Raw genomic sequence first — 12,496 nt, forward strand, 5'->3', positions numbered from 1 at the left:
CATTATGAATAAAACATCCTGGATTTTGTAAGTCAAAAATAAAGAAAATCATTTTTTAAATATTTTTTGGAATTGTCAGCTGAGGTGGGTCGTGCATTACCAGCTAATCTTGTGGCCCTGTCTTGTAGAGGGGCTAGTGTCAGACTCTAGTTCACCGCTTTAGTTTGTATTGTGCTCACATAGTGCATATTCTTATATAAATTAGTTACTTTAATCAAATTGCCAGACATTAAAGGACACAAAACTTGGGGCCAGGTCATTTTCTTATTTAGCACAGGAGTACTAGTTGCTCTCTCTGGGCATATAATAAAGCTGCCATATGTAGTCTGTGTGTACATGCTAAATGCACAGACAGCAGTAGGTGGAAGGTCAAACTTTTGCCCACAGGGTCCCCTAACAGGTTAATCTGGTCATGACTCCAGCTAGAACAATACACTGTGCACTGCCCTCAGTGGGGAGAAAAGAGTTGAGTTAATGCCAATCTCTATGATGTCACCCACTCAATTCCGATGACTTTTTTTAACCTCATAGCTTAGATTTACCACTGCTGTCATTTTTGTTAGTTAGTGGAACCAGAAAATCAAACTTCCTCACCCTGCTGTAAAGTAGTCCAGAGAGTGTAGCTCTGCTGTTTTTTGACCAGGTTTTGCAGACAAAATTCAACTAAAGTGAACATTGAGCAAGATGTGTGTCCAATGGCATTCCATCATTGATAGAAGGCGGGAGTTACAGTGTGACAGCGCCAATGTCATTTTGTGTGTCTGAGTTTTCAGGGTTATGAAACTGTACTCTCCAATCCTACATTCCAATGCAGTCTGAAATATCCTAGTTAGCTGTTTTGTAGGATGGTAATGCTCTTAATCCAACGCTCTACGTTGTGAAAACTATGTAAGCTTGTATGTTTGATGTGAAACCAGTCCACGTGGAGCTGAGGTTGGAGGAGCAAGCTGCAACCAACCACCACAGAGTGTAACAGGCTGCACCATTACTGTTGTGTGAATATTCAGAGTTGGTTGATTGCGATAAACAGCTGGTGGCGCTAATTCTCCAGTGGTGGCCATTGCAGAAGAAGACAAACAGAGATGATGGTGATGATGAATTAAAAGAGCTCCAGTCAAGGCTCAGATGTTGGAGAAAACATGATGGAAATGTGACATTTCGGTTTGTTTCATGTATTAATGTGAGAAAGGTTACAGTCTCCTCATCACTCAACACAAATGTTTCTGTCTTTTCAGTGGAAGCTTGTGTGAAGTCACATGCGTCACATCATCTTTTATTCACTAGGTCTGTTTCCAGCATTTCAACTCAAATTTGTTTTGTGCAAATTAAACGGCACATGAAAACAGGTGGTTGGAAACACTTAATTAAACACACACGCACTTGTAATTATACCTCTATTTAAGCTGTCATGTCTATTAAGTGGACCAGTATCTGTCAAAATCACCACCAAAACCCAGAGTAAAACTGGAAAAATATATTGTGCTGGCTTTCTATTACAAAAGATGGAACATTTTTCCAATAACTCCAATACAGCCTTTCTTAGAGCCAGCATCTAGTGGCCAATAAAGAAACTGCAGCCCTGTGTATTTGCTTGACTGTGCTGGATGCTGCTTGGGCCCCTGACATCTAATGATAATACTTCCCTACGAATGCAACTCAGTTTCCAGCAGCACCACAGGCGTACCATAATCCTCTGACTCTGGAAGCAACACAAGCCATTTTCCATAGTTTGTGTGCTTGTAGCACTTGACTGTGCAGTGATTCTTGAAATAAAGCCCTTACATTGTTCTCTATACACTGGTCAGGACTATAAAAACAGGTTAAGGCCCTGCTGTAGACAAACTACAGTATCTATTGTACTCCCTTGTTACCTCAACCTATCAATGAGTTTCTGAGGTGCAAAGGACTTGGGGCTGTTTCCTCAGATGTCCTTTATCAAAAAACAATGCAACTACATGGTTACCACATTTCTGTTAAATTATGTAACATACAGAGCAGCAGCACTGGGTCAGTACCTGGTCACCACCAGGAGGGGGCTGTATGCTACAACATACAGTATATCCTTTAGTCCAACCCATGTATTCAGAGGATGTAAAAGTTTCACCTTGAGTCCGCCTGCCCGCAGTGCTCAGATCCCCTCTTAACACCCTTCAGGTGTCAGATGAGTCTTTCCTCTGGTGGGATTTTGAGCATGCTGTCCATCTCCAGCCGAGCTCCAGCCATTTCCTGAGCACTGGGGCTGTATGTGCCCTCCGACTGGCGCTTTTTCCTCGCCGTGAGCACCATGAAGGTCAAGCCAGTGATCAGTATCAGCACACAGAAGCAGAGCAGCGGGATGGCTACCACCAACCAGGGGATTCCCTGTTTATGGGCTTGTTTCTGCAAAGCCACAAAGGGCAGAGATTATTCCTTACTGACGTAAATATGGACTAAAATGTCATAAAGGTACTGTTGTTTTTGCATTTGCAGTTGTTTTAAAATGTCATGCTTCAGATACCAGAAAATCCTACATAAATGTAATAAATAAATTACAAGGATATGGAAATGTTTAGAGCCATTTCAACATTTCATAGATAAAAATAACATAGTTGTAACAAGTTTATAATGTTTTCTGAACTTAATGGAAAACAAATTAAATTTTTGGGTGTTTGTTACATGTTGCCAAGCAACAAGTGAAAAATTGACATCTCTTGATCTGTTTGTATAATAATAAAGAAGAAAAATGTAATAAACATACGTTAGTGTCACAGATTAGACCGCTGTAGCCAGGCGGGCATTCACACACAAACATGTTGAGTCGATCCAAACAGGAACCACCATTTTGACAGGGGTTAGACTCACACTCATCAATCTCCATTTCACACCTGCAAGACAGAAAATATACGGAGCCGCATTTGGAAAGGACATAAAGATACTGTGCAAACACTTTAGACCACTCTGAGCATTTCTAAAGACATTTATCTGAGAAGTCAAGTGTTTGCTACTCAAAAAGTCTTTCTTACTATTAGATTTAAAACAAATTTTATTATCCACCGCAATACAATCGTGAAAGAAATTTCGTGTGTGCTGCTTAAAGCATTGAAACATTTTCAACAGCAACGTGTCTTTCTAGAAACAGTGTCCCTGTTACTACACTGTTCAGTGTGAACAGTTTTCATAGTGACTACTGTCCCAATGAACTCTCAGAGGCAGAAATCCCAAACCATACCTGTATGGGCAAGAGACAAAATGTTTTTTGGTAAAAAGGTACACTATAGCCCTTTTTAGATGTGGAAAATGTAACGTTGCTGGCTTCATCTCTCTGTTACAGTGATGGCTTTTTGTATTCAGACAGAGGTGACTTTTACGTTAATGTTCCTTACGGCTTCATTAAGTCATGACAGCACATTTACGGAAAGAGACAATGCTCGGTTTGGCAGCTGGTGTGTGAGAGAAGGCACAAGGTGCTTACTATAATAATAACAACATAAAGAAATGCCATGTAAATCTTTGTATTGTTGATGCACTAACCTTACTCTGCTACTAAAATCACGTTCAGTTTCCTTAATACTGATACTGATACCTGATAATTTATGATAGATTATTAAATATAATATAGATTAAATATTATTTTACCCTAAAAACATGCAGAGGAGGCAGTGTCTGCAGTCCTCCTCTCAGGCTACACATGGCCCCACCAACCTCCACCAATATGGTATGATAGACTGCATGGGCACCTGGTTATGTATTAAAATGGGGGAGCAAACTTGGAAAGATACATAACTGGTGGGGGGTCTGGCGGTCCTCCCCAAGGGAAAAAAAAAGTAATTTAAATTTCCTGCATTTCTACACCACCTAACCTGATTTATGGTAACAAGAGAGGATAATTTCCAAAACATAAAATAATCCTTATTTTGTATAGGCCCTACTCAATCTTGCAGTTAGATGAATAATAATGACACATTATGAGACTTTGTTGAATGGAAAAGGTGGGTAAATTGCGTTTATGTGCGTTTACCCTCCACTACAACCCAAATAATAAAATCAACATGGCCAATGCCAAATATTAATAGCCATGTTACACTTTAAAGAGCTGACTCTTTGATTTGGCTCCTTCGCAAACGTCCCATCTCCACAGCCGAATCCCATCTGATCGTAAATCAGTTCGCCATTTTGACATTAAAATCATACTTTTAGCTAATTTAAGGTTTGGCTGGAGTCAGTGGGCCAAGCAGGTTCATTCAACATACGCTAGCCTTTTCCTGTGTGTTATTTTCAGTCCATGAGCGCAGTTCGGGCTAAAGGGCATGTTTCTCACCCAAGGGTGTAGGTTTTGTTTCAACATTGGAGGGGACACCTATTAAGCGGGGTATGGCGGGCCACCCTCAAAACATTTTGAGCATTAAACACTTTATTTCCTGCATTCTGGTGAATTTTTCTGTACCAATTTCTGCCATTTCTGCAACAATTTATGGTGGAAATGTCTTCATTTATTGTAGCTGGAAACACAAAATTCAGGTGGCAGGTGACAATTCAAAATATAAAAATACAAGGAATATAATGCAGTAAGGCTCTCAGGCATTCTGTATTGCTTTCAAGTATGTATTCTCCTGTAGATCAGCTTTTCTCTGCTGAGTCGACACACATGTAGGCATGATTTAGTCTTCCCTCCTCTTTTGTTTGGTGACATACTCATCATCACATCAATGATAAATGAATTCATTTGAATTCATTCATAAACCCCTGGAGTTTAATAGCTCCTGTGCTTCAGCAAGTTTTCCGCTCATGTTCAAAACTTCTTGCACATTCAACATCTATTCCACATATGTGTGCTCTCTTAGATTTAGAGAAAAAAACGTTGTAATATTACGAGAATAAAATCGTAATTTAATAAGAATAAAGTCATAATATAAAAATAATAATAATCTACCTGCCCACGTTAGGGGTTAGACACTCAGCCCCATTTGGGACTGTACTGGATGAGACAAGGTTTAGGTAAGGGGCTATACGCTACTCTTCATCGGAGGTGGAAAACCGAAACACTTGTGATCAGGCATAAATCTCACCACAAATCCACACAAATGTTAACTTCATCACCTCCGATAAAGTGCAGCTCCCAGCCGCTTCAGCGGGAAGCAGCCTGGAGTAGTGAGACAGTCCCAAACAGAGCAAAGGTCTCTAAGCGAGGGGGCCGCAGAGACTGCAGTCCAAACTGTTTCCTTTGTACACATCTAAATACCTGCAGACTGCCAGGAAATACTAAAACATGCCCATATGACTCGAAGCAGCCTATTCTATTATGACTTTATTCTCTTTTTTTCTCATAATATTATGACTTAATTCTTAACTTACTTAATTATTTTAACATTGGCTCTAATACTACGTTGTACTTGACAGACTTTTGTTCTATGTTATTCTGTCACTAATCTGCGGCTGACTGTTGCTGGATATTGGTAGGGACTCTACCTAATTCTACGCCCTTCAGTCAGACCCTGTGTGGATTAACAGACTGTGATTGTCAGCCAAAGCATGCTGTGGCAAATGGGCTCGACTGAACCAACAGAAAGGGTGGTCCAAAAATGTGTAATTTTTTTTTTATTACCTATTTTGTCAGTTGCTGAAAATAGTAAACGATCATTGATATAGACTGTTGAAATATAATTACCTGATTGTGGGGCTGTTTGATCATAAGTTTATTTTTAAAAAGACAAAGTGGGGTAGCAAAACCATAACTCATAAGCTCCCCCTAACTGAATAATGGCGATGCATTTGTGCCACTTGCTCCGTTGCTCAGGCGCCTATGATAGACTGTATGTAGCCTGACTTACCTGAAAGCGACCAGGGTGCTTATTCAGACATGAGACCGACATGTTAAATTACCATCAGGTGTAAAGAAGTGCATGCCTGAAAGGGGCTTAAAGGTGGGGTATGTGATTCTGGAGAAATCCAATACCATGACAAATACTATGATATCGAGCGAAACACACAGCAAGTAATGTAACTAACGTTAGCTAGGTTGTGGGTTAGCAAACTGTCGCTGCAGCTGCTGCTGGGAAGCTAACAGCCAGAGAGGACAGGATAGTTTCCCAGAGCCAGCACAGCAGCTCCAGACAGCGACGCTCACAACTCTCCTGCTACTAAAGCTAACAGCACAACAGCAGCAGATCTTGGTAAATTAGAAAGTAAGCTGAATGTCCATGGGCAAGTCATTTAACGTTACCTGACACACAAATCATGGCTGAAATACAGGATTTTTTTTTCAGTGTGCACACACTGAACGCACTGCTAGCGGACTGTGTGGAGATATTCGCTGAATTTAACAAAAAAACGTGTACTGGATTAGAATCGCATACCCAACCTTTACCGTACAATTTTCTCATGTCCTGTGGTAAATTCTCTCTAGCTTCTTTTGTTTGCTTTACAGCATGTTACCTACAACACAGTTTGAATATTTAATAGCTCTGTTTTTGGCTCTGTTATGTTTTATCCTTATCTAATGGCTTTCGATATAATTTTCTCTGAAATCAGCAGAAAGAGATTAGTTTGAGTGAAACTGATATTATAGGCTTGGATTATAAGAAGCTACAACACTATGCAGTACTGACTAGAAGTAATGAGAAACAGTCCAAGTATTTAACTGTGTTGAAATATGTTGCTTCTTCTTCCTCAATTTTTTTAAAAAAGGTTGTCTTTAATGCTTGTACTGAATGACAACACTGTATAATCTTTCTCATATAATGGCAAATAATCTTTTTAATGCAGACACTTTGACTCATCACAAGAGGAAAAGAGCAAATGAATGATGGCTGTGTTCCATTTAGATGTGACAGAAAGACAAGTAAACCGGCTTATACAATACTTGTGTCCTGATGCTGACAGCATAAATGGAAGGAAGCTATTAACTCATGTTATTTATCACACCTGTGCTTTTACAGCTGTTACATATCAAAATGTCTTAAAAAGGTCCATAGGCCTGTAGCTACTCAAATTATTTATTGCAATCCATGCCACAGGTCTTTTTCACTCATTGTATTCTACAAAGATACCTTTGATGAGGGGTCGCAACGAAATATTGCTTCATGTTAAGGGGTCACAAGAAAAAAAGCTTGGGGACCACTGCTTTAAAGGTCCAGTGTGTAGGATTTAGTGGCATCTAGCAGTGAAACTGTAGTTTGCAACCATTTGAATACCACTCACATCGCCCTCTCTTCCAAGTGTCTAGGAGAAACTATGGTGGCCACGAAACTCATAAAAAAGCAAACAGCCCTATCTAGAGCCAGTGTTTGGTTTGTCCGTTCTGGGCTACTGTAGAAACATGGCGGTGCAACATGGCGACCTCTTTAGACAGGGGACCTGCTCCCTATGTAGATAAAAACGGCTTAGTCTAAGGTAATGAAAACACAACAATTCTTATTTTCAGGTGATTATACACTACTGAAAACATACTTATAAATATCTATTCCATTTCTGCCAATAGCTCCTTCTAAATGTTACACAATGGACCTTTAAGTCACAAATAAAGAAAATGTAGAATGTGTAGCTATGAATTTTGATGCAAATTATCATTGATATATTCTAGTTTGAGCAGGCCATTAAGGGTTAGTTCACCCAAAATAAAAATAAATATATTTTATCACTTCCTTCTAGTGGTATCTCTCCTTTCAGATAGTTTTGCTTTTATTCATCCAGGTTTTGAGATATCTGTCTCAGAGATGTCTGTCTCCACCCCAATACAATGGAGATGAATGGAATTTAGTTTGTCTTGCTTTGTCAAATTAATGGTAACTATAATTTCAAATTTTGAGAACATTACGTCTTTCCAGAAACAGTATTCCTGTAACTCCAGATAATCCATAGAACACACTGTTTCCAATGAAACTACTTTCTACTGAAGAAATAGTCTCAATTAAAACTGTTCATAGTGAGGTCCAGAGTAACTGTGACGTTGTTCTGAAAAGACAAGCAGCTGTAAATATAAAATGTCATTTTTCATTACTTTGAGCATCACAAACTAAATTCCAGTAATCTCCATTGTATTGTGGTCAGACATTTCAGAGACAGATATCTCAAAACCAGGACAAATAGAGAAGTGAAACAAGGTACTTCAGTATGAGGATTGCCGCTTCACCAGGCACCACTAAATTTACGTAAAAAATATGTTGTATGTATATCTGTGATTTGGCTGAACTGATCATTTAAGACTTTGGCATTGTACTCTAATACACAAGGTTTTGGAATTAACATAAAAAGAGTCAAATCTATCAAAAGTGAGCTTACCTGCTGCCTGTAAAACCTGGCATGCATGTACAGTTAGCTCCCCACAGCCCATCATTGCAGATAGCATCATTTGCACACTGGACATCTTCACCACACTGTATTGGAGGATAGTCCCACCTAGTAGAAAAGGTATTAAAATGCTTCAATGACTTACGAAGCCAGAATTCTGTGTTGCTTTGTGTGTGCACTGTATGTATGCTAAAGCTACAGATACCACTGTCTGTTCAAACCAATAAACAGATGGATGTGTGAGTACTCACTGGCAGAGAGGGCCGCTGTAGTTCTTGGGGCATATACAGGTGTACATGTTGGGTCCATCCTGACAGGTGCCTCCATGTTCACAGGCATGATGCTCACACTCGTCAAGATCCTCATCACAAAGTGTCCCAGCATAGCCAGGGTGGCAACGGCACTCAAAACCAGCTAAGTAGTCCTTACAGCTTCCATAAACACAGGGCTGAGACGCACAGTCATCAGTGTCTGTCTCACACTGTTCTCCCTCCCAACCCAAGTCACAGACACAGCTGAATTTATTAAAGACGTCTTCACATGTGGCTCCATTTAGACAAGGATCTGAATGACAAACAGGGGAACTGGTACAACCCAATTGAATCTTTGATTTTCCATCTAAATGGAACTGAGATGGCTGCGGGGCTTTATAGTCATCCACAAAAGGAAGGTAGACTCCTCCGACCCTTACTGCACCCAAGCAGCCAGTGAAGCTCTCTGCGATAGCTAAAGTGGCCTCCTTCTCATTGAGAAAGTGAAGGCTTCCTGTGCGCTCCGGCATGCTTCTGGCATCTGTGATTCCATCCACGGTGATGACCCATGGAGAGGCTTTGCGCTCTTTCTCGGCCATTGAGATGTTCACACGATGCCAGCTCCCGTCAGCCACTCGACGAACTCCTGTAAAGGTCAGCGTCTCGACACTGTTGCCAATGTGGATCTCCACCCGTACTGAAGAGTCCAGCAGACCCACCATCAGCAGGTCAGAGCCCCAGGAGGCCCTCAGGAGCACAGCATTCTCTGAACGAGTCCGCAGCTCAATGTATATGTTAGAGACAGGTTCAGCCAGGGAGCCTCCAGCACTGTAGTGCACAGGGTTGTTCTCAAATGTGGCATTGTACACACCTAAGGGTCAACATGGAGAAATATTTGGATTATTATTTTACTGCTTGGAGTTCAGATATCATCAGATTTGTTATGGGATGCCCACATCAAGTATATGCTCTCAAAGACACGGCCAAGGATCCATTACCTCAGTGATCCGTCACCTCCCATGTGACGTTCTAAAACAAATATACCTGACCTTCATTCGTCCAATCCTTAGTTGTATGCGAGCCCAGTTTGGGGAGGCTACAAAAACAATGCTGCAGGATCATCAGCATTCCGTCTTATTCTCTTCCATCACTGAGTGAAAGGCCCTCACCAACATACTGAAGGACAGTTCATCGCCCCTGCACAGTTTCCTGCCTGCAGGAAATGTTCTTAATTTCATGCTTTTGTTCATGATGTTGATCACTGCTTTGACGCATTTCAGGATTCACTGTTTAAAAACTGTGTTTTTATGTGGCTGTACCCTGCTTTGTCAAACTTTAGTAAATTAAACTTATGAAACTTATTGTTTTGATTTCATTTAATAAAGGAACAGCCTGACAAATTGGATTTGCATTTGTTTGTTGTAGAACCAATAGCCATTTAACTTTAAATGTCAATACCTCAACTCAGGTTGCTGACCCAGAGTTCCGATCTGTATACCTCACTGCTTGGAACTGGGATTGCTGTGGCACTAAAACCTGGTTAATACCAGAAACTGACATTCCGACATTTACCAGGAATTTTCCCTTCCCTTTACCTGGGGAAAATACCTGTGAGAAGTTGGGATTTTTATCACGTCTTTCTTTGTGTATCTGTGTGCACCTGTTGGCTTCTCCAAAGTATATTGATGCTACCAAGCAACTGTTGTAGTTAAATGTTCCAATCCAGGGCCCGTATCTATCAAGCATCAGAGTAGGAAATCATTCCTAACTGGCAAAGAATTCTGACTGACACATTTTTGGTCCTATTTTTTTTAAGACTAGGAGTAAAATCATTTAATCAACTTTCCTAACTTAAGAAATCACTCCTATCTCTGCTGATATTTAGGGGAGCTCCAGAGGGGTTCTAACCTGTTAGAGGCTGCAGAAGATGATGTTCAGGCAGAGATACTCCGCCAGAGGAGAGATACTTTGGGAACGCTTGATGACATTGAGCTTATTAAAGATGAGTTATTTTTGTGACTGACTTTGTGTGGGATGCAGAGGAGAACACGTCTCTGCAGAAGCTGATATCTCACAATGTTACACTTTTTTGGAACAGGGAACATGCATCTGTGCAACTGATGATTCTGTCAGAACCATCAACTACAGCAGGGGCTTGATTGCGCTTACAGCTCCTTCTAAAGATACTGTACATAAGAGTGGACTAAAGCTTTGTTCCCCTGGCTGGATGTCACCTGCATAAGATGAAGGATATCTTATCCTAATTACAACAGGTAAAATCTACGCATTGTCATTGTAAAAGGATGTGATTGTATGGGGATCACTGGAGTCAAATTAGGCTACTATTTTAATTTGCCAATGTTTACTTAAAGACTATTATGTAAATGCCATATTGGTAAATCATTATTATATTTAAGCTATTTATTAATTTTGGCATTATATTTTCATTATACATAATCTTAGTAACTAGTTACCTATGTTATTTGCCCATACAGATAAAACGTTATCATAAAAAGTGATGCCATTTTCTGCAATTTCATGTTCCCTCATACTCCAAACTGCAACTGTGAGACAACTACAACATGTCATCACAATTTCTACTTTACAGCTCTGAGTGTCGTGAAACAGTGACAACACTCTCGCCCAGTAGTAATCCCATTCCTTGATGAAAGTCAGTGTAGGACATTTTATACTGTAAATTACTCTCAAGTGCTTTCTCTGAGGTAGGATTGTTTGGACCAGTGATTCTGAGACGCTTGATAAATACGGTACCCTTGAAATGCGGTTATTATGGTGATATAACTGGAACAACTTTTCAGCTGCACTGGTTTCTTCCAGTGACTTTTTATGCTAAAAATCTGAGTGCAGAGCAGCATTTAACTCCCAGAAGACCACCCTAGAACTACTAATCATTTAAGAACAATGCACCCGTTCCTCAAACCATCGAAACAAGACCCTGAAATAGCTGCGTGCAACAGAATTTCCTTCCCTGCCACTACACACAGTATCAACCTGAGGCCAGCACTATAAAGATGGTTATACGCTCCCACATATCCACTATGATGTATTAAAACTGGTAAGAACAGATGGTTGGCATTGTGTTTTTTTGCACATCAGAGGTGGTGTACTTTTAAGAGGACTTACCACATAATCTAAAAAATATGAAAGAGTAATATCACAAATGAGAAAAAAAAAACATTTTATGATTCACTATCTGCAGGTTCGTGTTTAAAATGTAAATAAATTTATAATGAGAAATCCCAGTTTTACTGATATACTGTATATTGCTGGGAAGAAATCATTTTAATGGGAAAACATTGAACCCTAAAGCCCCAAAATGTCAAACTCCTTTATATTTATTTGCATGCTGCTTATATAGTGAAAAAAATCTTCACAATTAATTAGATCCTCAGGCAAAGTATTTCAAAGTCAGAGTCAAGACAAATAATTGGATGTAATGTTATTATTGACTAGTTATAAAATGATGCATGTTTCTTACATTCATATCCATCAGGAAGGTCCACACAATGGCCGCCATTGACACAAGGATCGCTAACACACCACACACGAGTTTCACAGGTCTTTGCGGTATATTCCTCTGAACAAGAACACGTAAAATCGTTGAATGTGATGGTGCATTCTCCTCCATTTTGACAAGGCTTCATCTGCAGAGGTAAGCATTGAGATTTTATATAATCCAGACACAAGAAAAGGAGACAGCAAATAATCATCAGAACAGTTTTAAAACTATAAAGCTTGAAAGTGTTCACTTTGGTGTCGGACCGGCAGCCAAAACTGTCAAGGGCCAATTCTGTGTGCTGTTTTCAGGGCTGCCTGATTCTGTCCATATTTCAATAAGTGAATGCATTACAATAAGTTGACATGGTTGGAAAGGCTCCTCTAAAGGAATGCTAAAAATGTTAGTTAGAATTTAGAGGGTACAACCTATGCATCTATGGCTTGTCTGTGAGTTTTGGGAG

The 12,496-nt window shown here is 40.0% G+C and overlaps 1 protein-coding gene across 1 annotated transcript in view; it reads right to left on the bottom strand.

Annotated features, from left to right (window-relative positions):
- Window positions 1-12,496, bottom strand: part of crb2a (crumbs cell polarity complex component 2a) — a 50,827-nt gene that overhangs the window by 138 nt on the left and 38,193 nt on the right. Inside the window, exons 9-13 of the mRNA XM_044174704.1 lie at window positions 12,016-12,181; window positions 8,517-9,387; window positions 8,257-8,373; window positions 2,738-2,864; window positions 1-2,379 (exon numbers count right to left, since the gene is read on the bottom strand). The exon at window positions 1-2,379 is cut by the window's left edge and continues 138 nt beyond it. Of these exons, the coding sequence (XP_044030639.1) occupies window positions 2,158-2,379; window positions 2,738-2,864; window positions 8,257-8,373; window positions 8,517-9,387; window positions 12,016-12,181 (1,503 nt within the window). The 3' untranslated portion in view covers window positions 1-2,157. The remainder of the gene's footprint in view (window positions 2,380-2,737; window positions 2,865-8,256; window positions 8,374-8,516; window positions 9,388-12,015; window positions 12,182-12,496) is intronic.

This window comes from Siniperca chuatsi, linkage group LG18 (assembly GCF_020085105.1).
Source record: "Siniperca chuatsi isolate FFG_IHB_CAS linkage group LG18, ASM2008510v1, whole genome shotgun sequence".
In the NCBI taxonomy this organism is placed as follows: Eukaryota; Metazoa; Chordata; class Actinopteri; order Centrarchiformes; family Sinipercidae; genus Siniperca; species Siniperca chuatsi.